The following is a 27,595-nucleotide window of genomic DNA, read 5'->3' as shown; positions in this document are numbered from 1 at the left end:
GAAAGTCCTGGAACAGACAGTGTATATTCTCCTCAGAGAAACACTTGCCCACAGCCTGCTCTGACACAGAGTTGGAAGAAGAAAGGTTCTAAAGGTGGATTGCTTCATTCATTTAGTTTTCTCCTCAACACACTGGGACAAAAAGGAAAAATTTCAGCAGGGCTATCACCTTGTAAAATGGTTTCATATTGAATCAGTGCTTTATAAACATTTGTTGATAGTAGGGTTGTGTTTGTTTTAATGTTAGACCTTCACCTAATAATTTTTGTCTATGCATTTTAGGTGTATCAATATTCAGTTTGAAAGAGATTCAGTTGCAAAAGGACCCGGGTTTTCGAAATTCTTCTTATCCAGAGACAGGTGTGTTTGTCATAAACCATTTCACGTGTCGATCATGAATTTTTGCGTGGAACCAAGCTTTTGGTTTATAAATTGATCAGTAAAATTATTGATGTAAAAAGCAATGTACAGTGCATTCCACAACTGTTTATGTTTAGCATTGCACGTACTCACTTTTCTGTATGATGTGGGCAGCTCAGTAAATCTTCAGAGAAAAATCTGACTCAGTCAAGTCAGGGATCCTGAAAGCTGCAGATGGCACAAAGACCTTTTACAAGTGACCTGGCTTGATCACTGCACACGCCATCCCTGGTACCTGAGGCAGAAGACACATCTTGTGCTTCCCTAGTCATCAGGTTCATCACTTCGAAGCATAGAAGCTGTAGACTGACCCCATCAACAGAAGGGTCATTTAAGACAGTGCTGATCACTCTTACCATGGAATATTAGCTTTTGCTGGTGGGAACATTAGCTTCCTAGTCACCAAATAACTGTATGTGGGATAAAACTGAACCTTGAACTGCCTCATAAAATGACTTTATATTTTAGGACATGGGAAGAACAGAAGACAGAGCATGCTCTTTTAAGTCTGATAACATGGTTTCAAGCCCAGCCCCCAGCCTTTCTTACCAATCAAGGACTCAGAACTGAAGGCAATTATTTCTTTTGGTGGACTTGGAATCTCCGTTTGTCTACACTGTCCTCTTCACAGTGGAGTCTTTTTATTTCAGACCTACAGATTGTTTTTATATTTGTTGTCACAGTGTGACAATTTTTTGTACAGTCGGTTTTAAGGTCTTCTCTGCCATTAGAGCCAGTAGGTTACAGCTATTGATGTAACTGTAGCTGCAATTTTTGTGCAGGACTGAGAGAAACACAGTGCATTATTTATTGCGGAATCATTGCTGCTAAATAACTACTGTCTGTTTATTTAACACAACAATTGAATGCCTGAAGAAGTTGCAGTGGCTTTATTATATGTGAATGCATCTGTTTCTCCTCACGAATTGTTTTACTGCTGCATTTTTTGTTTTTAAAATTAAACTGCAGTGTTTCCTGGAATGTAAATTTAGCTTTGCTTAATAGTAAAATAAGTGAGCCATCTTGAACACTTTAAGTTTATACTGTATAATTTCTTAATGAACATTGGCAAATAGAGTAGCTAAGAGATTGACAAGCACATTATGTTTAGATAAGCATGTGATGCAGAAGTTGATTCAAGCAAGTGAATCCCTGACATTTTGAGGATCTCACATTAGACACCAACAAATTAAAGCTCCAAAATTATTTGTTTTTTACGTGTTCCTCACTTTAGAAACGTCTACTGCATATTACTGGATATTTGTATACTAATACACTTACCTATTTTACATTGTGTTTTAAATTTAGTTAAAACTTAACCATAGAAGTCTGTTCAAACGCGAAAGGTCTTGCTTTGTTTGTTTTAAATACATTTATTTTATTAGAAAGGATGATACTTCATTGGGGAACAGTTTCTTTCATTTGGGGGCTATGTGTTTCAGTAACATTCACTTGGAATCAGCTGAAAGCTGTAATATGTCTTTGAAATGAGCCATGATAAATTACAAACAAGAGAAATGAGAACTTACAGGATTGCTTGAAATTATTGTGGGTATTATCTGTTTACCAGAGATACTAAATATTAGTTTTAATTATGCATCTCTTTGAACATCATAAACACACTTTGGTGTTGGTAACAGTATTTTAAGCATTTTTGTTCACTTTTAAGGACTATTTGTTTAGTGCATCTTACAAACTATAAATCTTAATTGGTATATTTTGAAATGGTCGTGTAAATTTTTGCCTTATATATCATGAAAATAGTCATAACTTAATTTCTTTTCCTGAAATTCACTGTAAAACATTCAGGGGTCCTACCATTTCTGTTCAGGAAATCTTGTAGTTTATTGTTGTTATTTAACAGTATTAAGTGGATTTTTGTATATTTCATTTTAACTTTATTTGTGAATAGTGATTGTGGCATGTTTGGGGTGTTATTTTAATATTTCACGATACTGAAATTTTAATTTTAAAAAAAAATTCTGGAAGAAACAGATTCATGTGTAATGGTGAATATTGGACCACTACTGCTTTTCACATTTGTAAATTGGTTTTATGTTAAACCTTGTAGCCTAACAAACTGCTGTTCTTTCTAACTGACAGACATGTATTAATATTGTACTTTGAAGGTTATAAATATGTGGAAATTCCTTCATTTTGTTTTGAAATTTATAATAACAAAATCTCCATGTTGTTAAAATGTGGTTTTATTGAGTCACAGTTCTTTCTTGGGGATGAAGGCTGTGCTGAGTGGGGTCCTTTTCTTTTATGGGTCGTTCTTAAGATAATGAAGTCTCACTGTGCTAGAGGTGTTATTGTTTTCTGTTTGTGCCAATCATTTGCTTAGTAATTTCTGCTGGGTTTTTTTTATAGCACTCTCAATTATAAAGTATCAAATTTGTCACTTCATAGAATGTATATTTGATTTGTTGCAAATTTGACATTATAGCTTTTCATAGGCTTAATTCTTGCGTATAAAAGGTGAAAATATATATCCATTTGTTACGTAAAGTGTTTCTTCCTAGGAATTCCTAGGGGTATTTCTTCATTTTATTAAGGAATTTGACAAGCAAACAAGTGTTTGTTTTTTTGTTTTATTTTTGATACTCGAGCACCATTCAGATCCTGAAAACACTGCAGTGAAGGGAATTGAAACTCCGAAACTTGAAACTTTGAATACCTGTGATTCCTCTTAAACTGATAAGATTCTTAAAGGTAAGAGAAGATGCCTTTTATATTTTCTTTCCAAGTGGTCCTGTGAACACACATTGGATGTGTCATTCTAGGTGTATAGAGTGGCTGCATTCTGTCTGAGGCTTTATCAACTTTCATTTGAAAGGCTGTTTGGTAACATGTTATAATCTATCTTTTGGACTCGGGACAATTTATGTAGGTTGTTTTTATCTTTTAAAAATTGTGTTGATATATATATATATCTCTCATAAAATTTGGCATTGTAATTATTTGTATGTGTACAGTTCAGTGGCTTAACAGTTACCACTGTCTACTTCTAAAATGTTTCATTACTCCAAACAGAAACTCTGAACCATTTTACCTTTCCCCGCAGCCCCTGGTAACCGCTAATCTACTTTCTGTCTCTGTGAATTTGCCCATTCTAGGTATTTCAAATAAGTGGAGTCATACCATATTTGTCGTTTTGGGTCTGGCTTATTTCATTCAGCATAATGTTCACAGTTCATCCATGTTTAGCATGTATCAGAACTTCATTTCTTATCATGACTGAATAATATTATGATTATACACATTTTGTTTATCGATTTATCTGTTGATGGACACTAGGATATCCCATCTTTTGGCTTTTGTGAATAATGCTGTGTGAACATTGGGGTATAAGCATCTGTTTGAGTCCTTGTTTTTAATTATTTGGGGAATACATACACCTAGGAGTGGAATTGCTGGGTCATATAATTCTGTGTTTGACTGTTTGAGGAACTGCCAAAATGTTTTCCACAGTGGCTGTACTATTTGATATTTGCAGTAGTAATGCATGAGAGTTCCAGTTTCTCCTCATCCTTGCTAATTCTTTTTTTCCTCCTTTTTATTACATTCATTCTAATAGGTTGAAGTGGTATTTCATTGTAGTTTTTATTTGCATTTACCTAATGCTTAGTGATGTGGAACATCTTTTCATACTTTTTTGGCTATTTATTTATTTGCTTTGGATAAACCTTTATCCAAAGGTTTATTCAAGTACTTTGTCCATTTTAAAAATAGGGTTGCTTATCTTTTTGTCATCGAGTTTAAGAATTCTTTATGTATTTTGGCTGTTACACCTTTATGAGGTATTTGATTTGTAATTATTTTCTCCTGTTCTTTGGGTTCTCTTTCACTTTCTTTGGTGTCCTTTTGTTGCACAAAAGTTTTATTTTATTTTATTTTTTTTATTATTATTATTTTTTGAGACGGAGCCTTGCTGTGTTGCCCACACTGGAGTGCAGTGGTGCAATCTCGGCTCACTGCTACCTCTGCCTCCTGGGTTCAAGTGATTCTCCTGACTCAGCATCCCAAGTAGCTGGGATTATAGGCATGTGCCACCATGCCCGGCTAATTTTTACATTTTTAGTAGAGACGGGGTTTCACCATGTTGGCCAGGCTGGTCTCGAACTCCTGACCTTGTGATCCGCCCATTTCAGCCTCCCAAAGTGCTGGGATTACAGGTGTGAGCCACCACGCACAGCCAAAAGTTTTTAATTTAACGACATCCATTTTATCTCGTTTGTTGCCTGTGCTTTTGGTGATTTAAGAAAGTATTGTCACGTTTCAAAGGTCATAAATATTTGCTCTTACATTTTCCTTTAAGAGTTTATTATATTTTTAGCTGTCAGATTTAGAGCCTTGATCCATTTGAATTTTTATATGTGATACAAAGTAAGGGTCCGACTTTATTTTGCATGTGAATATCAATTTTTTTTCCAGCACCGTTTGTTGAAAATACTGTCCTTCTCAGAAATCAGTTGACCATAGATGTGAGGTTTATTTCTGGGCTGTCAGGTCTGTTCCATTAGTCTATATGTCTGTCCATAAGGGTTTGTAGCACAATGTTTTGATTACTGTCTTTAGAACGTTTTAAATCAGAAAATGTGAGTCTTCCAACTTTGTTCTCTTTTTCAAGATTGTTGTAGCTATTCAGAGTCTCTTGAAATTCCGTATGAATTTTAAGATGGGATTTTCTATTTCTGCAACAACAACAAAACACCATTGGAATTATGATAGGGTTTGCATTAAATTAGAATCTATAGATCACTTTGGGTAGTATTACAATTTTAATAATATTAAATCTTCCAGTCCATGAACACAAGATGTCTTTCCATTTAGTTAGGTCATCTATAATTTCAGCAACATTTTGTAGTTTTCAGCATACAAGTCTTTTGCCTTCTTAAATTTATTCCTAAGCATCTTATTCTTATTGATGTTATTGTAGATGGAGTTGTTTTCTTAATTTCTTTTTGGATTTTTTCATTGCTGGTGTATAGAAATACAAGTAATTTTTGTGTGTTCCTTTTGTATCCTGCAGCTTTGCTAAATTTGATTATTAGCACTAACAGGGTTTCTGTAGAGTCTTTAGGGTTTTCTATACATACGATCTTGTTACCTGCAAGGAATGATAGTTTTACTTCCTCCTTTATAATTTGGATGCTGTTTATTTCTTTCTCTTGCCTAATTGCTCTGTCTAGGACTTCCAGTACTATGTTGAAGTGATGAAGGAACATATCCTTGTCTTGTTTTGATCTTAGGGACAAAGCTTTCAGTCTCTCACCATTGAGTATGCTATTAGCTGTGTCTTTCTATGTATGGTCTTTAACGTGTTAAAGAAGTTCCCTTCTATTCCTAGTTTATTGAGTATTTTTATCTTGAGAATATTGGGTTTTCTTCAAATGCTTTTTCTCCATCAATTAAGATGATCATATTGTTTTCTATATTCTTTTGATGTGTATTACATTGATTTTCATATGTTAAACCACTCTTGCATTCCTTGGATAAATCCCACTTGGTTATGGTATGTAATTCTAATAGGCTGCTGAATTTAGTTTGCTAATTTTTTTTTAGTATTTTTGCCTATATTCATAAGGTATTTGGCCTGTAGTTACTTTTCTTATAGTGTTTTTGTCTGGATTTGGTATCAGGGTAATGCTGGCTTAATAGAATGAGTTAGGAAGTGTTCTCTCCTCTTCAGTTTTTTGGAATAGTTTGAGGATTGGTGTTAATTCTTCCTTAAATATTTGGTAGAATTCAGCAGTGAGGTGACCTGGTCCTGGCTTTTCTTTGTTCAGAGGTTTTGATTAATGATACAGTCTCTTTGTTATATATAATTTTATTCAGAGTTTTTATTTCTTGTTAGTTTTGGTAGTTTGTGTGTTTCTAGGAATTTGTCCATTTAATCTCTTATAACCAGTTTGCTGACATAAACTTTTTCATAGTAGTCTCTTATAATCCTTTTTATTTCTGTTATTGATTTCTAGTTTCATTCCATTGTGGTTAGAGAAGATAGTTTGTATGATTTCAGTTTTTAAAAATGTATTAAGAGTTGTTTTGTGGCCTAACATATGGTCTGTTCTGGAGAATGCTTCGTGTATGCTTGAGAAAGTATGTCTCATTCTATGAAAAATGTTGTTGGGTAGAGTGTTTGGTATGTGTCTGTTAGGTCTAATTGGTTCATAGTGTTCAGTTCCTCTCTTTCTTTACTGATCTGACTCTTTTGTACATTATTGAAGTGGGAGCATTGACATCTCCAACTGTTATTGCAGGATTGTCATATTTCTCCTTTCAGTTCTGTGAGTGCATGCTTCATATATTTGGGGGCCCTGTTACTGGGTGCATATGTGTTTATAATTGTTACCTATCTTCTTGGTGGATTGAACCTTTTAGCAATATATAATGTCCTTTGTCTCCTGTAACTTTTTTTTGATACTTTAGTCTATTTTATCTGACAAAAATATGGCCACCCCATACCTCTTTTGGTTACTATTTGTATGGAATATTTTTTCCATTCTTTTATTTTCAGCCTCTTCAAAGTAAAAATACAGTGTCTGTGTTTTTAAAGTGAGTCTCTTGTAGATAGCATATTGACAGATCATTTTTTAAATCCATCCTGCCCATCTCTGCCCATTAATTGGAGACTTTACAACATTTACATTTAAAATAATTACTGATAAGGAAGGACTTCTGCCATTTAGCTGTTTTCTGTGTGTCTTATGTGCTTTTTGTTCTTCAGTTTCTACATACTGCTTTGTATTTGATTTTTTTTTTTTTTTGGTAATGTACCATTTTTATTTTCTTCTTTCTTTGCCTGTATAGTTTTAGTTATTTTCAGTTCCTATCATTTTAAAATATTTATCCCCAAATGTAATCCCTTCGAGTTTATTATTTATAATGTCAGTGGTTTTATTTTTTAAATATTCTAGATTCTTACATTGATTCTTTTTGATTGACAAATTCATCCATATCAGAATTTTAAGTGTTAACACAAGCCCTCAAGCAAGGCTGCTGAAGAATTTGCATACTTTTCTATGTTCCAAACTTGAAATTTCCAAAGTTTTTAATGCATTACTTTAGACCCAAGAGAAAGGTACAACATTTTTCCCTCTTGCTCAGTGTAAAGCTGAAACTATTTAAAAAAAAATTTTTTTTTGAGATGGAGTTGTGCTCTGTCACCCAGGCTGGAGTACGGTGGTGCAATCTCAGCTCATTGCAACCTCCGCCTCTCAGGTTCAAGCAATTCTCCTGCCTCAGCTTCCTGAGTAGCTGGGATTATAGGTACATGCCACCATACCTGGCTGATTTTTCTATTTTTAGTAGAGACGAGGTTTCACTATGTTGGCTAGGCTGGTCTTGAACTCCTGACCTCAGGTGATCCACCTGCCTCGGCCCCCCAAAGTGCTGGGATTACAGACGTGAGCCACCACGCCTGGCCTGAAACTATTTTCTAATCTTAAATTCAGATTCTGGGCTTAGTCAGATAGGAGTTTCCCTGAGCTGTCATCATTCCCAACTGAAGTTATTACAATAATCAGTTTCCATCACTGACCCAGAAAACCACTGAAGTTACCAATTTTCTGTTAGACTCAAACAGAAAGAAGGTGACCAAGCCACTGATTATAAAGCTACTTTGATTAGAGGAGAATATAAAATTTCAATCTGTGATGATGGGGAGGATTTTTCATTGGTGGGTTCCCCCTAAGAGAAGTGGGAAAATTCCACTAATTTGAAAACCCATTTTTCAAAGATTACCATTTCAAAGACTGTAAACTAAACCTCTGTTGAGTAGAGTGGGTGCAGGGGCTAGATGTGCAGGTGTGCATCTGTGAGAGGGGGACAGGGAGAGAAAGACTGAAGCTGGAATAGGAATCCTGATGGCTGCTCTTGCTACTCTCTCCCACCTTAACGCTGCTGCAGTAGTGATGCAGAGATACCTGGGCTGGATCATAAAGATGTGAAGATGTAGCTGGTGACCCTCTGGATAATATGCAGCACCTTTCAGAGGGTAAGGGAAACTTAGCGTCTGCCAACAGTCTTGTATGTTTACCAAAGGATAGCTCCACTGGGCTCTGATTGACCTATGGAATTTTAGTGAATAGACTTGGGACTTAACGCAAGACTCCCTTGGGACTCTTTTGAGTCTTTCCTAGAACAGTGCTAGTTGAAACAGTGCCACTCTCCAGCCGTTTCTCCAGCTATATTGACAATAGTTCCACATTCTAACAGTCAAAATAGTCTTAAGGATCATCTTTATCTTGTTATTTTCTTCCTCGTGTATGTATGCAGCTGAGGTTGTCCAGTGATGAATGGGTGACGTGGTGCTGTTACAGGCTGTGTAGCTCATCTCTGGATGATGATGATGGACTGTTATTCCAGAAACCTGAAAAAGTTTATTTTTGAGGGCCCCATCCTGCCATCTTGCTCTTCCACACAATCATAGCTAATCACTGTGTCATTACTCCTCAGGGATCTAGAAGCGTTCCTCCTTCCTCCCTTTTCAATTTCGACTCTATTGCTACTGGTCTCTACATTACTATCCCATATGATGATGAGATAGGCTTTGTTCTCTGTGAGGGTAAATCCAGCCATATTGATCTTTTTGAGTTCCTCACATCTCACCTCATTGTGAAACATCCCCTTTCCTCTGCTTGTTCATCTATGCCTCTTCTCTTTGTTACCCTTACTCATTCTCAATGTAATTTTTTCTTCCAGAAAGCCTTCTCTGCCCCACCTACCCTACCACAGACTGGGTTATGTGCTCTGCTGCTTAACTGCCTTCCTTCCCAATAGCATCCTTATACTTCACTCTGCAACAACACTTAATCACACGTCATTTCTTCTCACTAATCCACAAGCTCCATGAAGGAGAGGATTGCATTTTGCTCACTTCTTTATCCTAGTACCTGATACATTTTAGGGGAACAGTAGTATTTGCTGATCAAATTAAGGCACACATGCATGATGAAATTCTGAGTAATTCTAAAAAATCTTTTGTCAGTTATGTAATATCAACTTGGATTCGTCCCCTCTCTGAGTCAACCAAAGACAAATGTCGCTGTCAAAAATTGGTGATAGAAACTTTCTTCCTAGCTGGCTAAAACATGTGAGTCTTTAAAATCTTAAGAACTAACCTATAATCAAGCTGTTCTCAACACACACACACACACACACAGACACACACACACACAGATATGCAGGTACACACGCACCACTGGGGAGTGGGTCTAGGAATAAAGTCAATCCTAGAGAAATCTAGGTAGGGCCAGCTTCTTGATGACAGAAAATTTGCTTGCCCTCCCAGGAAACACTGATATAGCAAACATGTCTGAAAGGTTTATATGCACCAGGTACTGTTCTATGTGAAGATGTAAATTGCTAATTTACATTCGTTGGAAGTCGTATAGATTAAGATCATGGCCTCTCAATCAAAATGCTGTTTGAAATCTGGCCAATTCTGTGACCTTGAGCCAGTTCCTTAATCACTCTAGGCTTCAATTTCCTTATCTGTAAAATGGTATATAATAGTACTTCTATCATAGGTTTATTAGGAAGATTAAATAATCCGTGTAACATGCTTAGAACAGTGCCTGGCATGACAGCAACCTTACAAATGGTTGCTATCATTAACTGAAATTATGCCATCCAGCAATGAAATAAAACCATGTTTTAGAGATCTGACTCACCTGAGAGAGGGTAACTAAACATAGTGTATTCTTCAGTGCCAATCCTTTAGGCAGGGTCATATAATCGCAGGTAACACGAAGGGGCGGCGCAGATCCCTGTGGGTATTTAAGCATAAAAGGGCATTTTACAAAACTGATTTGAATTCTTTTTTTTTTTTTTTTTTGAGATGTAGTTTCGCTCTTGTCACCCAGGCTGGAGTGCAGTGGCGTGATCTCGGCTCACTGCAACCTCCACCTCCCAGATCCAAGTGATTCTCCTGCCTCAGCCTCCCGAGTAGCTGGGATTACAGGCACTTGCCATCATGCCCAACTAATTTTTGCATATTTAGTAGAGACGGGGTTTCACCATGTTGGCCAGGCTGGTCTTGAACTCCTGACCTCAGGTGATCCACTCACCTGGGCCTCCCAAAGTGCTGGGATTACAGGCGTGAGCCACCGCGCCCAGCCAGTTGAATTCTTATGTATAAACAGAACCAAGCAAATTATTAATGAGAACAGGGATCAGGTTTCCATCCCCCGTTTCTAAAATGGCACCTGGAACATAGTTGATCTTTAAATGTTTCTTCAGGAAGCAAATGATTTCCTACCGCCACCTGTGTTACACTATATGCAGCTATGAGTTATCTGTGGCCTTTTGGCACGCTAGTGATACTGAATGTGTTGTTTAGGGACTGCATTAATCTGCTTTCTCCCTGCATCCCCTCCCCTCCCCTCACACCAGTCTCCCTATATCAAACCCTGAGTGGAGACTGCTTTGAATCACCCATGAAAACCAGAGCCAGGTCAGCCTGGTATTGAGACCAAGAGAAATAATAACCTTTATCACCAAGCCTAGCAGTTCACATTCCCCTGAATCAACAAAATGGCTAAAAGAATAAATGGTAGATTTGATTTTTCCCTACCTTCTCACTTCCTCCTCCTCCTCAATACAGAGCAGTTGATAGAACTTACTTAAATAAGATCAGGGGTCTGCTTTTCAATCCCATTCCATTCTCCCACAAGTCAACCTCAATAATTACATTTATTTCTTAAAATATGTGTATGTAAAGCACTTTTTTTTTGGATGTGCTATCTTTAAGGGTAGGTGACAAGACTCATTTTCCAACTTGTATCCATATGGAAAAGTGGTTTGGGTCACCCCAAGCAAATGGAAGTAAGCCAATCCAGTTACCTCTAAACACCTTTTATCACAAAGTTTTTATTGAACAAAAATAATATGACAGTAAAAATGATACATAAAGTGAAGAAGATTTGCAGTCATAGAAAAGATGTGTACAAAGAGACCAACATTCAGGTTATATAGTTCTATAAAACTTTTCCCATAGCAGTTTAACACTGATTAAGCAGACATAAAAGGGAAAAGAAAGTCATTAATGTTCTTTGAAACCTATTTTCTGAGTAAAATACTTCTGCTAACACACACATGCACACACACACACAGAATGAGGCAGAGCTATATGAGTGAGTTATTCTTCAGTTCCTCCAGTTCTCTGTTTGTGTTACAGGAGTATTTTCATCCATCAAAAAATTGTAGTATTTTTGCATTTCTAATAAATGGATCTAGAGCATACATTAATCCCAGTTTCCAAAGGAAAAGAAAGTAAGAATCAGATCTATAGTCATTTAAATATTTCCAATCAGCATTTACATAAACAAGTATACTAAAAATAGTATTTTTGGTTGAGATTTTTGCACATTAACTTCCTTTAGTTTGTCTGTAAGAATCATGCATTTTGGATGTGTTCTCTTATCTGACAACACAGTTTTAAATGCTCTGTCTTTATCTGTTTTGTTTGTTTTACTAATAACACGTAGTTTTGAACCAGTAATTACTTACAGCTAGGCATGGGGGAGACAAAATTGGACTGAGCACCAATCATTGTTCTACCTTCAGTGAGCTGTGCAGCCATAGGCAACTCCCAGCTTCTGCTGTGCACCTGTCTTGAGCTGGAAACAGGTGGCGGGAAGCATTCTCAAAGGCCCCTTCTAGCACTAACTTTGTATGTTCAGTAAATATCAGTTCCCTGGACCAGCTCCTTTTATTCTGGTACAGAATTATTCTTAGCCTATGGGGTGGGGGTGGGGGGACAGTAGTGTCTATTATTTGTGAATTTTGGAACCAGTGTCATTACTTTACAGTCAAGGAGGCATGTTAGAGTGTTTGGATTTTTATCCCTTGATAAGGGCCCACATCCCCACATACAGAGATGCTCAATTCCAATTGAAAAACCTCAGAATTTCTAAGTGTCAAAGCAATAGTCTAGATTTTTTTCTGAAAATTCAAGAAATGTGTTTTCTCAAATCTCTCTTTTTATCCTTTCTCATAATCCTGCCACTTAATGCCCAGTTTGGATCAGTTATTTAGTCACATTTCAAGTTAGTTTTTATCATCACTTATAGTTAAGGATTGTAATTAATCTTGAATTTAAAGCTTGGTGCTTTTCAGTTTTCTTGTATTAGAACTTTCCTTCTTCATGTACAGGTGTGGTACCTTTGGACTGGTGCCTGCTGATTTTCTGATGGAACAGAAAATATGTCTGTATTATCACTGCTCCAAATTATATTACACAACAGAATTTACTGGAGTGTTCCAAGTTATCAGTTCAGTTCCACGATGATGAGGTTCCTGTAGAATTTTTCATCTGTCAGATTTCCTTCATTCTCCCCCTAACTTTAGTAATACATAAAGCAGTGTATCCTCTCTGTTTCCACAAGCAAGGCCTTTAGTACCTCCAGTTCTCTATTTGTATTACAGCAAGTTTTTGATCCATCAAAAATTGTGAACACCTACCTATACTGATGAAGATACCTAGTGTTAAAAATGGTTTCTTTGTTGTTTGGGTTCATCACCACTCTGTGAGCTTCTTCTAAAGCATTAGATTTTTTAAATGTTAATTATAGTTCCAGGGGAACCCCAACAACTTATACTGACAGTAAATATATCAGATGGTCGGGATTCCCTATGGAAAATTGAGAAAACCAGGGCTAATTTTTTTGAAATAATATACTAACCTAGGAGATATTCTTGGGCCTGGAATAGCATGAACTTGATGTAGCTTTTCCATCTCAGATTTTTGTCTGGGAGGCATCTAAAAGATACTGTAAACAGCTAAGGAGGCTAGCCTTTCAAGGTCCATTCTTTTGAAAATGTACTTTAGAACATTTTCTTTTATCAATGTTTATTGTCTAAATATGGCTTAGTTTATTATAAAAACATTACTTGGACATTTACTGAATTTCAGTTCAAAAGAGGTTCTAAGGCAATTCTTATACAATTGAAAGTAAAACAGAAAACGTGATATGAATATGCTTTCATATTGCCCACTGGTGAAAAATAATGAAATTCTACTAGAGAGCTGTTTGTTTGATACTAATTTTCATCTTTCAAACATTTCCTCTTAATACTAAAAAATATATAAATCATTTACATTAAATGCAAAGGAAGGCACAGCTGGTTATAGTCTATATAAGCACACAGTTTAGCATACTCAGAACTAAAGAGAAAAAAGCTTCACATCCTTATTAGTTATACTGAAAACCATTAAGAAAAGTTCTTCACTGTCAACAGTGTTCAACACTTAAGAGCTAAAAGGATATAAAAACAAAAACATTAAAATTCACTTAATGCCAAACAGATTTTCATATATACTTGAATATATCAAAAAGTTTTTAAAATGCTAACATAAATCTAGACTATCCATGTTATGAAAAGTGCAAACCAAATTAACAGAGTTTCACAATGTCCTTCTCATGACACAGGTAAACTAGCCCATGGGGACAAATTTGTTTCATCAGTTAATGAGTCCTTAATTGTGGCCAGACGTCATCAGGATTTCTGAGAGTTTGAAGAAAGCAGTACTGGAGAAGCAGCTCTGTCCAGACTGGGGATTGGCACTGGCATGTGGCCATTAAGCAGTGTGGGGAACTGTAGGGGACAAAAGATTTTTACAATAATTATTGCAAATCCATTGGGAAGAACTTAGGTTCTTTACATTCCCATACAGTCCATAGCAGTCCATTTCTCTCATCACCCCTGTGATAGAGATTAGTTGCCAATGTATTTTACAGAATAATTGGAAGATGACAATGAGATCAAGATTACATAGAGCAAACAAAGGATAAGGCCCAGAAAATGTCCCTAATTATTCTATATGCATAGGCTACTAGGAAAAAATATATAATTTATATGTTGCTAAAGCATCTTCTAACACTATTTTTTAAAAGTTCTAAGCTACTCAGGATGCTGACAATGCTATAAATATTAAAATAATGTTTAATATTAAATATTAAAAGAGTGTTTTGAAAGCCATAGACTCTACATGTGAGTCAGTAATTTCTAATACTATATTTTGAAATTTGCCATCAGTTTTTCAGGGTACTACAAAGATGATTCTTGCAGCATTTATTCTAAAATAAGAAATGTATTTAAAGATTTAGAATAGATTATTTTGGAGCTAAGAAAGTATTCTAATTAAAATATCACACAGATCACTCATAAGTGACAAAGAATAAAATTTCTGTATTGTTGTTCACTAAGATGATAAATAGTAGGATGACAGTATATGCTCTGATAATGAGTTTCAGGTCTGAAACAAATATGTTAGTTGCAATCCCAACTGAACAAGGCCTTTTAATATGTGACTACTTGCAACTAGATTTTCGTTGTTGAGGATGATGTGTCAAAGATCTCCTGGGCTGTCTTTTCTAGCTTATTTCCTATTTAGTCCAGGAAAGTTAAACTTCAGCGCCAAATATCAAATTACAGAGCCTGGCACATGTTAGAAGTACAACAAATACTTATATTTAAGTAAATATGTTTTTGCAATTTTCAAACAATTTCAGTAACTTGTGTCTAGTACCTTAGAGTTTATCAAGGCTTGTCATTTCATTTGATACCTAGGAGCTGTAACGTAAGTTTTGTTGTCCCCATTTTACAGATGAGAAAACAGATTTCAAATAAGTTCTGTTGGCTAAAGGTCACACAGCTAATAAGCAACACAGCCAAGTTTTAAACAAATCTTTCTGTACCAACATTGTACAACTTTTTATTTTGGTAGGAGTTAGGGGGTATCTTTAATTACTGTTTCAATTTCTTTAATGGTTATTGGCATATTCAAGGTTTTTGTTTCTTTTCTGGAACTTTAGAATTTTAACTTTTTCTAGAATTTTATTCACTTCAACTGCATTATCAAATCTATGCACATATAGTTTATACTCTTGTTTAAAAGGTCCGTGCTACTAACCACTCTTCCCATTGAGTTAGAGTGAACATGGGAAGATGAACAGATTTTAAATTTTCATTTATTTATTTATTTTATTTAGAGATAGGGTCTGGCTCTGTCACCCAGGCTGGAGCGTAGTGATGCAATATTGGCTCACTGCAACCTCCACCTCCCAGCCATCCTCCCACTTCAGCCTCCTAAGTAGCTGGGACTACAGGTGGATGCCACCATGCCTGGCTAATTTTTGTATTTTTGGTAAATACGAGGTTTCACCATGTTGCCCAGGCTGGTCTGGAACTCCTGAGCTCAAGCAGCTGGCCTGTCTCTCAGCCTCCCAAAGTGCTGGGATTGCAGATGTGAGCCACTGTGCCCAGCCTGCATTTTCATTCTTTTTGTTTATTTGCATCTTCTCTCTCTTTGGTGTACCTTATTGGTGTTTTCAAGAGAATCAGTTTTGGTATTCATCTGTTTTGCAAAATAAATTACTGATTTCTGCCCTTATTATTTCTGTATACTCAATGGACATAGTTTCTCTTGATTAGCCTGGCTTTTCTAACATTTTTTTAGTCATCTTTATTAGGCTCTTCTCCCATGACACTCCCCTATTTTAAACTGCAACGTTTCCCAAACTTTTGTCCCCAGCCACCTTTTCTCCAGTACCATGCTTGGACTTGACAACCATTTCCATTTTAGACATCTCCAACCAATGCCTCTTTCCCACAAAACCCGCCCTTCTTCCATTGCTTACTCCAAGTCAGTGAGAATGGTGGTTGGGACCACAAACTTAAACTTGAGTCAGGGCTCCACCACTTACTAGTGTGTTATCTTGAATAAACTAGCCAATATCCCTGTGCCTTAGTTTCTTATCTTTAAAATAGAATTACTGGGAGTATTAAATGAGAAGCCACCAAAAGTGCTAAGAACAATGTCTTGCACACAATAAGTCATCAATCATCAATAAATGTTAACTATTGTTATGTTTTATCTTTATTTTTTCAGACAGGATCACTCTGTCACCCAGGTTTGAGTGCAGTGGCATGCTCATGGCTCACTACCTCAACCTCCAGGGCTCAAGCAGTGCTGCCACCTCAGCCTCCCTAGTAGTTGGGACCACAGGCACACGCCAGCACACGTGGCCAATTTTTGTATTTTTTTTTTGGAGAGACAGGGTCTTGCTATGTTGCCCCTGATAGTCTCGAACTCTTGGGCTCAAGTGATCCACCCATGTCACCCTCCCAAAGTGCTGGGATTACAGGCATGAACCACCATGCCCGGCCTTAACTATTGTTACTTAATAGCATTTCCAGTATGTTAATCACTTAGTAATCTTTGCCTCTTCTTAATTTTCAATACCTACTTACCCTCAGACCCAGCTCAAAGTCTGCCTCTCTTGAGTTCACCTCTAAAATGTCTTCTAATTATATCCTGTGTCCAGTGTTTTAATCTCAAAGGTGATTCTCCCTTCAATATTTGTAGTATCATTTCCTCTAGCCAGGTATGGTCATTGACACCTGTAATCCTAGCCCTTCCTAGGAAGCTAAAGCAGGAGGACTGCTCGAGCCCAGGAGTTCAAAACTAGCCTGAGCAATATAGTGAGACCTCGTTTCTACAAAAAAATTTCAAAACTTAGCCAGGCTTGGTGGCATATGCCTGTAGTTGTAGTCCCAGCTACTTGAGAGGCTGAGGTGAGAGGATCGCTTGAGCCCACGAGGCAGAGGTTGCAGTGAGCCAAGATTGTGCCACTGCACTCCAGCCTGGGCAACACAGCGAGCTCATCTCAAAAATTAAAAATAAAAATTTCCTCTTATCTTCCTGTTCCTTCCACTTTCTCTTCAGTTCTTCCTCCACACTAATATCAGTGATTGTTCTCTAAAACAGAGATCTCAGCCTCCTACCCCCAGCTTAAAAAGCGTAAACATTTAACAGATAAAGAGAGAAACTCCTAAGCCTATATTCAAGGCCCACAGCTGCGTTTCCAACCTTATCTCCTATCACCTGGTCCCTTCCTGAACAGACTCTCAGGTCCCCGTCATTCGGCTCTATTCATCTAAATGTACTCGATCGAAATCCTGTCCCTTCCTCCCAGCTGAGGCGCCACTGCTTCCTTGGAGCCTGTCCAGTCTCCAGCTGGAAAGAGCGCGTCTGCCCCTTACTTTCTGCAGCACTTTGTTTACTCATCCACTATTCACATATTCTCTGTCCCTACAGTCCTTGTCGCAGAGCATTGCAAATATTTGATGGGGTTAGATTTGTTGAACTAAAAATTACAGCATACATTCTTAATTGAAAACTTAACTAGCTCTATCTTGTTTCAAGACATACCTATTCCTACTAGGTATATTCCACATTGGAACAAAATCTGTTTCAAAAGTCATGGAACAGACATCCTTAGACAAGAAGAAAATACTAAACTGTCCAAGAAAAACCGAGTTCACTTTATTTATATAAATCAAGGTTCTTTGTTTACATTTAGCACAATGTCTTTGGTGCCTCTCTCCTTACCTAAACATTTCTCAATTATAAAGCATACCTCTTCCAGAAAGGCGTCTTCTCTCTCCTTCCTTGGAATTCTTTAATATCTGCTATAACCTGCTATAGTAATCATATTAGGGGCCCTTCTGTACAAAAATGCTTCAGCTCTTCAACTATTACCCCAAGGATTCTGATCAACCTTTCCAATCATGGTAATAGGAAACTTGCCAGCATCATTTAAAATGTATAAGCCAAATCTATTTTTTTCTTCCTTCATTACATCTATAGCGACATGAAAGAGGTTTGTTGTTATTTTGAAAGAAAATTATTTTCATCAGTTTAAAAGGGATGTTGGCCAGCGTGGTGGTATGCCTGTAGTCCCAGCTACTCCAGAGGCTGAAGTGGAGGACTACTTGAACCCAGGAGTTCAAGACCAGCCTGGACAACATAATGAGACCCCGTCTCTAAATTTAAAAAAAAAAAAAGTTCTTAAAAAAATAAGAGGCACTGCTGATAGTAATCTGAATTCTGAATATGTATCAATTGTAACATCTAGTTTTAAAAATCAGAAAGTTATTCCTCTACCATATTTTGTTGTTTACTGTTCTCAAAATTGCTATTTTCAACTTTTGCCACACTCAGTTGCTCTTTTCACAGGAAGACTAATAATATTTTAAAAGGCAAAAAATTGTTTTTCCTTAGTCTCATGGATCCAGCCACAAAAAGAGAGCCCAAGGCCATACAACCTGTCAGCCATCCGGAATACCAGCTTGTCTTTTTTTTCAAGGGTTGTGTTCTGAATGGCTTCAGGAACTTGGTGAAATTAAAACTCGAAGCAGGTAGCCTTTAAATGCAGTAATTTCTGATGCAGAATTCTAAATATAAACTAGGAACCTCTGGTCTGCAGTGCTTCTCAAATTGGTTCCTGGACTGGGTAGTATCACTAGGAACATGACAAAAATGTTTTTGGGCCAGGCACGGTGGCTTACACCTGTAATCGCAGCAATTTGGGAGACCAAGGCAGGCAGGTCACTTGAGGTCAGGAGTTTGGGACCAGCCTGGCCAACATGGCAAAACTCCATCTCTACTAAAAATACAAAAATTAACTGTGTGTGGTGGTACACGCCTGTAGTCCTAGCTATTTGGGATGCTGAAGCAAGAGAATCACTTGAACCCAGGAGGTGGAAATTGCAGTGAGCAGAGATCACACCACTGCACTCCAGCCTGGGCAACAGAGTGAGACTCTGTCTCAAAAAAAAAAAAAAAGTTTTTATCAGGCCCTATCCCAGACCTACTGAGTCAGAAACTCTGGGAGTGGGGCCCTGCAATCTTTATTTTAACTCACCCTCTAGGAGATTATTTTGCATGCTAACTTTGAGAACCATTGGTCTACAGTAGTGACTGAGGACTGAAGAAACGAGGGGATGCATGTATCCCGACTCCCAGAGATCCTGATAACGTGTCGAATCACTGTAGACATGAACCATCATTTCCTGTTGGGAGTGTTGGGCTGGAAAATGTATCTAAGACAAGGAATCCCAAAGAACACCCAGCCAATAGTGCTCCATTGCTTTCCTAGGAGGTTGCCAAGGCCTGCACCAATCAGGTGGCAGAATTCCCAGTAAGGAGAGAAATGAGAGGCCACTTATTATTCACAAATACCTACTGAACTCTACAGAAGCTCTGTATTAGATTCTAGGATTAGAGTAGTATAACAATCCCTACTGCCATGGAGTTTACTGTAACCAAACAATTTCTTTTTATTCTATTAATTTTAGAATTCTGCTGCTCTAATCTTAAGACTTTCAGGAAATGAGGTGTTTTATCTCTCCACCAAAAGATTAGTATTCCTAATTTTAAACTTTCCTAATACAACATTTGCTCATTGCTTTTTGCTATTTCTAGTTTCTCTTTTCCTACCCAAGCTGAAATTGTTAAAAATCAACATGACTATAGCTCAAGTTGTTGTGATGGGAATAAGGGCTGTGAAAGAGATAGAAACCCAATTACTCCAAGGATATGGTCACTTCATGACACCCTTCCCTAACTCCACTAGGAAACCAAAGAAGCAAGATGGCAATCAAAACCTCTTTAGCTCCACCCTTACAAAGAGACCCTGAATCCCAGCATGTACAGCTCCTGGCACCGAGGAGGTACTCAGCAGACATTAACCTCGACAAGCAAAATGACCAGCTCAGATGATCATGAAGACTTGCTATTAATACTGGCCTTTCTCAGACTTCTCTTTGTGATTTCATTTAGACAGTCAATTATTACTGAGCCTCACTTGTGTACCAAGCCACGTGCCAGATGCTGGGGACACCACAGTGAACAGGATTCCATTCTGGTCTCGAGGGCCCATAGTTTAGTGAGAAAGATTGCCAGATCAACAGGCAATCATAATACAAAGTGCCATGTGCTAGATGAAATGGTATCCAAAGAGCTGCAACTAACTTGGGGTAAGCCACACTGTGGGGCACAGGATACAGGCAGGGACGATGAGAAAAGCTAGAATTTGGGAAAGAGGGAGTTTGCACTGGGTCCACCTTTTCTTCAGTCCTGTCCCTAGGATTCTTTCCACCTGTACTCAACATATTCAAACAGTAACACCTTAATCAGTGAGTAATGATCTATGGGTCTCAAGGAGGAAATACTGATTTCTCCATGATAGCAAGTGACGGTCCTGCAAGATTCTAGTGTGTGAATGAATAATGAAGGTGCTCGCCTAGTATGGAGAGTTCTATAAGATAAAGCAGCTAAGTCTTCATTATTTTTTAACCAAATGCCCTGGATTCTCCTTTTTCATTACAGAACAAGGAGAACTTAATGATGATTCATAAAATGATGCAAGTAATTTTTCTATCCCAGGATGGGGAAATTGTTCACTATTTTTATTTTCACTTTATGTCAAACAAGTTGCTACATTAACTAGGAAGATTAATATTTTAAAGTCTTTTGCGGACTTTTATAAATAATAATATTTATTTTCATTTTATTTTAAATAGAGATGGGGTCTTGCTGTGTTGCCCAAGCTGGTCTCAAACTCCTGGGCTCAAACAATCCTCCCACCCTCAACCTCCCAAAGTGCTGGGATTACAGGTGTGAGCCATCACGCTGTCCTAAAGAATAATTTTTAAAGTTTTGCCTTTTCCTTAATAAATTTCCTGTTTTCATAGACAAATGAAAATATGCAAAACACTTCAAGAACTAATTGTTCCACGTATGGGTGTCTGGCATGAGCCTGCAATTTCTGCCTCAATGACAATGTCTGCCTCTGAAGGGCGCGCAACCCCACTAACATGAACCCCCCTCTGGACATTTAACATTTCAACTCAACATATGGCAAAACTCACCGTTACCTCTGCAGGATTTAAGAGAAAAAACCATCCCTCAGAAGTTTAATGTTCGAAAGTTCATGTGCAAACGCTCACCTGGAACAGCGTGCTTGGCCCTTGCAGCCTGGCAGGACTCAGCGGAGCAACTGGACTAAGGCTGCTCCAGAAATGTATGCTGGAGAGCAGCGGACTCGGAGCCACAAGCAGTCCATTTGGTGTCTGGGAAATAAAGCAGACAGACTTCTTCATATAGGTTCACCTGACTTGGGCCATGATCAACAGAGCAGCAGAGAGAGGTCAGGTAGGCTAGGCATGGGCCAGGAAACGACCTTACCATCTCAGGAAAACTGGCAACGTTATTTCTGAGGGGCTGTGAAGAGTTTAATTTTAATTTTCTTTTCTTTTTGAGACAGTCTCGCTCTGTCACCCAGGCTGGAGTGCAATGGCGCGATCTTGGTTCACTATAACCTCCACTTCCTGGGTTTCAGCGATTCTCCTGCCTCAGCCTCCCAAGCACCTGGGATTACAGGCACCCACCACCGACTAATTTTTGTATTTTTAGTAGAGAAGGGGTTTCATTATGTTGGCCAGGCTGGTCTCGAACTCTTGACCTCAAGTGATCGGCCCACCTCAGCCTCCCAAAGTGCTGGGATTACAGGCGTGAGCCACCATACCTGGCTGGCTAATTTTCTTCAATGCTAATTTTATTAACACTTTCATAAAGGAAAAAGGTATTGACACATTACCTTCCCTAAACATTCTGGTGGAAAATTCAAGTTTGTATCAACTTTCGTCCGAATGGTTTGTTCAACTTGTTCCCCTTCCCAGATTAAACAAGAAGGACTAGTATACAAACAAAATGGGATCCCATAAAGGGGCTTTAATTCTTCTTATCTATATTTTCCTGTGTTTCTACAGTGGACATCTATTACTTGGGTTACAAACACACGTTTTTAAATGGTCTCCATATCAACAGCTGTTAAGGCTTTGGGATTTGCTGTTAAAATACCCTGTAGCAGCCTCTTCAGAAGCTCTGAGCCGGGTTTTCCAGATTCCTTCCGGATGTGGAGTTGATGAGAATTCATTGCCCTGGCAATGGTTTGGGTGGGGGCAGGGAGGGCCCTTTCTTGTCAGATGGGGTATAAAGCCAAAACCCTGGGTTTCCCAGGAGAGTTCCAAGGACTGCATTTGCTTGCACACACACAGCAGGAGTCCTGGCCTGCAAGCCAGCAGGAGGGCAGAAGAAACACCCGCCCAGCTGCTAAGTCTGCATGGCTTTTATTCTCAGTGGAGACAAACTCCCTGGCCCAGGGTAGTTTTGTACCTTTGGTGACTAGAAGGAGTCCCTCAGTGGTTTTGTGATGTCAATAAGGTGCTTTGTGTAAGAAGAACCACAGCAAAGGCGCCAGCCTTTCAGACTGCACCATGCTGGATGCTAAAGTGTTATTTTTTCCTAGAATTGGCCTCCGTAGCATCATTAATTACCAACAGCATTTGGCTTAAACCTAAATTGAAAGGTCTGCTCTGTTCAGCAGAATGGAGACAAACATCCAAAGTTCCTCAAACTGTGAAGCTGCTGAAATGTAAACACATTTATACCAAATTATTTGAGTCGTTGGTTCCATGGCATTTCCTACATACTGAATGACCTATGAGGTTACTAGAATAAATACATGTTTTGAATAAGCTTCCCATTTGTTCTAGTCCAAGGCAATTTCACAAGCATGCCAGGCCATCTGGCCTACCAGTTAAAACTTAACGGCTCAGCATGAGCTCTGCCAGGGTTCCAATCTCAGAACCACTACTTCCCAGCCAGGTAACCTCAGGCAAGCCACCTAACCTCTCTCTGTCTCAGTTGCCTCATCTGTAAAATGGGGAGAATAAAAATGCCCACGTTACAGGGTTGTTGGGAAGATTAAATAAGCTGATCTACTGCAAGCTCTTACAAGATATGTGCCTGGCATATAGAAATGCTCAACAAGTGCCAGAGGCAGTTATCTGGCTAGGTACTTCATACATGTTTTTGAATGAATAAATGGATTGGTAATTAATTGAAAGTATACATGACATACTTACTAAATGTATTTCATCTATGTGAGGGAGAAATTCTCAGCTGTATACAGAGAAGGACTTAATCCTCTGAAACAGACCAACTCAACTGAGTCAGCCTGGACTTGGAGGCTACTGTCAGTTGTGTTAGGCTCAAGGCCACAAGCTCAGGTGTTCTGAAAACTAATATTTGCATGTTACTCTGGAGCAAGGTTCCAACCTCAATATGTCACATTAACATTTAATAACCAGTGTGTTCAAGGCCTCCTAGTTTATCCATCAATGAAGGCTCTCAAAGCTTTAAAGAGACAATCTTCTAAACCACAAAACACAGCTATCCTTCTCTCCTCCATGGCCATCATATGCCCCTTCCTTTTTAATCCTCTAAGCAATGTACAAGGTCTAGAATTTCTATTTCTCTAGTCTAAAACGTATACCCATGTCTGGATTTGAGATGTTTGCACATTTGTTTCTTAGGAATACAGGATGTACTGAGACTACAGTAGCCTTCTTGTTTCTCATCTTTAATATGTCTGAAATGTCTTCTATAATATATGCAAATAAACACTGTAAAATGACTTCATTCCCTCCTCTCCCTTCTGTCCCTGAAGTTCTCCCTGAAAATCCTGTGGCCTTAAAGAACCATGTGGTTGCTTTTTTAAGGAACGTTCCTATAACGCCTGCTCTGGGTTATCTCCGGGACAGTGTGAGACTTCACAGCCTCTCTCCACACGCTCCTGGAGTCAGGCAGAGTGGGCTGAGCCTGAGGGCCAAGGGCTAAAGAAGCCACAGCAAAAAGTGCTGTTTTCTTTCCTTCCCCAAAGACAGTCTCGTTTTAACAAGCATGGCAGATAAGGAGCTCCTGATCCCACGGCTGCTGGGAAAGGAGATGCCACAGGCAATGCATTTGCAAAGAGTAAGACCCTCATCCCAAGATCCCCTTTTCATTTTCCCCACTCAGTTCATCTTCCACTTCCACTTCATAGAGTCTCCTTAAAAGCCTGCACATCTGAGCTCGCCAGGGTGAGCTGGCATCCAGGCATGCCCACCTGCGCACCCCTGCCCCGGCCCGCTGCCTCCTCCTCTTGCCTTCCTCTGCCCATCAAAATGCCACCTCCTCAAAGGACACTTTCCTGATCTCCCCTCAACCAGATGGGATTTCTTATTTCTGAATCTTTGTAACACTTTGTGACCATTTTTTTCTTAACATTTAACATGTTCTGCCTCCTATTATGGTGATTGGCACATTTTTCTTATACCTCTTTCTGTAGCCTTTAAGGTATCTGCTCATCTTTATTCCTCCTGTACTTTCATCTCCTAAATACCAATGAACTGAAGCCATCTGCAGCTCTAGCTGGGTCCCCCCTGGCTTATCGCTTGTTGGGCATCTCCACTCGGATGCCCCACCATGCTCCAACGTCATGAAGCTCAGCACCTTTCCACATCAGTGTTTCTTAAGACTCTTCCCCTTCTGTCAACAGGACCACCGTGTAGGCACTGCCTCAATAAATACTGACCGAGAGTGCAAACTATGTTTCAGGTGCCACAGATGAGGATAAAACAAGACATAATCCCTGCAGGCACAGCCCCATTTACCACCTGCATCCCAGGCCCCACCATGCAAAATGCCTTCCGATAACTGCAAGCTCCGGACATAGCCTCTGGAGGAGTCCCACAACTCAGTCTCCTGTTTATCCCTCATTTCCATTCCTGCTGCATCCAAGCCCCTATCACCTTACAGATGGCATTCCACAACAGCTGCCCAGGCCAGTCCACCTGCCTCCGGTCTCCCCATCTATTCTGTACCCCATCGCCAAATCAACCACCCTCAAACACTGAGTTCACTCAACATTCAGTCACCATTTCAGAAAGGATGTGATGTCCTCCTTAGCCACAATTTGAGGTTCCCCATAATCTGGGTTCACACACTTGCTAACTTCTGAGGACTAAGCTCTCATTTTTTATCTTGCCCAAATTCCTACCTAGGGGTCTAGGGAGTCATGCCCTACAAACCGTAAATTCTCATCAGATGGGTTTTATTTGACCCTATATATGGTGACTTACTTTTCAATCTGACTCTGGCGTAACATTATGGAACGAGGAAAAAATATTTAACCCCAAAATATATTTCCTTGCCATACCTTGAAGTTGCCTGGCAATTTCATGACGTCTCATGCCTCCCTAAAATATATAAAACCAAACTGTACCCCGACCACCTGGGGCACATGTTCTCAGGACCTCCTGTGGACTGTGTCACAGGCCATGGTCACTCATATTTGGCTCAGAATAAATCTCTTCAAATATTTTACAGAGTTTGACTCTTCGTAGACACTTCCCTCCCCAAACCCTCTTACTTGCTCTGATGTGTCCTGAGCTTTCCTCATATGCACGGAGGAACAGGCATTCTAACCCAACAGTCCTTCAACACTCCCTCAGAACTTCCCTGACCACCCAGCCCAGCCCATAGTTCCCTGGGCTACAGGCCCTCTCCACAAGTGACCTCATCCGTTCCCATGGTTTCACCACCCCTTGCGTGTTGATGACTGCCTAACTTCCTCTCCGGCTCCAAAACACTCTCCGCTCTCCAGATGCAGCTGGACTTTTCCACCCGAATGTCCTGCAGGGTCCTCAAACTCAGCATGGCCCCGACTGGACGTTTAGCCTTTTCCCAGGGAGCTTAGTCTTCCTCCCATGTTCCTCACACTCAATTCTGGCTCTCCCCACTCCTCCCACCCAGTCAGTCACCAACTCCTGCTGACGGCACTCCCAACATCAGATCCATCCCTCTGACCCCTCCCACCATACAGCCTTAGATACTCATGGTCTTTCGCCCGGAATATTCCAATAGCATCCTACTTGGATCCAGCCTTCCCCCTTCCCAATCTCGCCAGCAGGGTGATTCCTAAAACAATTCAGACTGTCACTCATACCCCTTCAATGCTTCCTATTGCTATACCTCCCCTAATCACAAAGCTATTTCACGTATCTATGCCTTGCCTCAAGCTGTTCCTCTGCCGACGATGCCTTCCTCTCCCTGTCTACCCTGCCACAGGCTGATCCTTCAACACCCTGTACCAGTGGTCTCACCCCCTCCAGGAAGCCCTCTGGACATTCTTCCTCCATCTCAGGCAAAGTTAATACCTTCCTCCTTAGGATTCCTTTTGCAACTTAGTATTCCTTTTGTATTGCACCTGAGATACTAGATGAAGGGACTTAAGTTATGAGCTCCTAACTATCAGAGACTATCTTATCCACGTTTGTAGCCCCAGCTCCAAACACAGCAGCTTTCACATGGTGGGTACTCAGTTCATGTGTGTTGACCTGAACTAAACGATCTTGCCCCTCAGCTCCTAAGGCGCTTCTCTGTGCTGCATGTTTGACTCTTGCCAAGGGCTATTGTGTGTGTGTGCACTTGTAATGCCTTGTTGTCATGGCTAGGTCCTAAGGTCATAAAAACAAGCGACTGTAGTTTTGGTGTCCTTTCTAGGCTCTGTTATTGCTCAATAATTATTTGTTGATTCTAATGAGATTTTTTTCACTTATACCTCTAGCAGCTGTTTATTTACTTATTTATCTTTGAGATAGAATCTCACTGTGTCACCCAGGCTGGGGTGCAGTGGCACAATCTTGGCTCACTGTAACCTCTGCCTCCAGGGTTCAAGCGATTCTCCTGCCTCAGCCTTCCGAGTAGCTGAGATTACAGGCATGCACCACCACACCGAGTTAATTTTCTTATCTTTAGTAGAGATGGGGTTTGGCCATGTTGGCCAGGTTGGTCTTGAACTCCTGACCTCAAGCTATCCGCCCTCCTTGGCCTCCCTAAATATTGGGATTACAGGCGTGAGCCACTGCGCCCAGCCTCTAGCAGTTAATTTCCAATCCAAACAAGTCAAAATTCCTTAGCCAGTTCTCAGAGTCCTCCATAATTTCACACCACCCTAAATTATAACCCTATGTTATATATTGCCCCGTATGCTGGACAGCAACCTGTAAACTCATGAGAACAGGAACGGTTTCTATCTTGCTAACCTCTGTATCTCCAGGTATCTAAGCGAATGCTTAGTTTTCAATGATTATCTCCCAAATGAATGAATACATGATAAACATTTGTTACTGGACTGATTAAAGAAGATGCAGAAGTATTTGCTGATCACTTGATTTGGTGATCTGAGATACCGGTAAGTCACTCAGTCTTTAAGAAAGTAAAGGAGAGAGAAACAAGATGTCTAGCAGGTTGTACCCACAAATATCTGTAATCCTAAGCTCCCACAGATGCCAACAGAATCCATGACAATGCCACCTTGAGGTTAAAAAAAAGTCCTCAAATAAAAGGTGACTGAATCTCTGGAAACTCCTAAAGTTGTCTGAATTCAAGTGAAACCATGGTTTTAAGGTCTTTAAAAGGGGAGTTAATCCC

At 39.4% G+C, this 27,595-nt stretch overlaps 2 protein-coding genes across 10 annotated transcripts in view; one reads left to right on the top strand and one right to left on the bottom strand.

Moving 5' to 3' along the window:
- The window catches only part of CDK17 (cyclin dependent kinase 17), a 116,043-nt gene extending 113,423 nt beyond the window's left edge, over window positions 1-2,620 (top strand). For 4 of the 6 annotated variants that reach the window (XM_034934260.3, XM_063593579.1, XM_055096009.2 and 1 more), the window contains 2 exons: window positions 283-360; window positions 889-2,620. In XM_034934260.3, the coding sequence (XP_034790151.1) occupies window positions 283-360; window positions 889-926 (116 nt within the window). In that variant the 3' untranslated portion in view covers window positions 927-2,620. Of the gene's footprint in view, window positions 1-282 lie in introns of all 6 variants that reach the window. The other 2 variants (XM_034934261.3, XM_034934262.3) reach the window with 2 other exon arrangements.
- The window catches only part of ELK3 (ETS transcription factor ELK3), an 84,328-nt gene continuing 58,963 nt past the window's right edge, over window positions 2,231-27,595 (bottom strand). For 2 of the 4 annotated variants that reach the window (XM_034934265.4, XM_055096010.2), the window contains 2 exons: window positions 21,226-21,348; window positions 11,279-14,025 (listed from right to left, as the gene is read on the bottom strand). In XM_034934265.4, coding sequence (XP_034790156.2) covers window positions 13,927-14,025; window positions 21,226-21,348 — 222 coding nt within the window. In that variant the 3' untranslated portion in view covers window positions 11,279-13,926. Of the gene's footprint in view, window positions 5,118-8,031; window positions 8,798-10,100; window positions 10,197-11,278; window positions 14,026-21,225; window positions 21,349-27,595 lie in introns of those variants that run through there. The other 2 variants (XM_063593582.1, XM_063593581.1) reach the window with 2 other exon arrangements.

The sequence above is a fragment of the Pan paniscus genome, chromosome 10, assembly GCF_029289425.2.
Source record: "Pan paniscus chromosome 10, NHGRI_mPanPan1-v2.0_pri, whole genome shotgun sequence".
In the NCBI taxonomy this organism is placed as follows: domain Eukaryota; kingdom Metazoa; phylum Chordata; class Mammalia; order Primates; family Hominidae; genus Pan; species Pan paniscus.
This window is presented reverse-complemented; position numbering and strand designations above follow the sequence as displayed.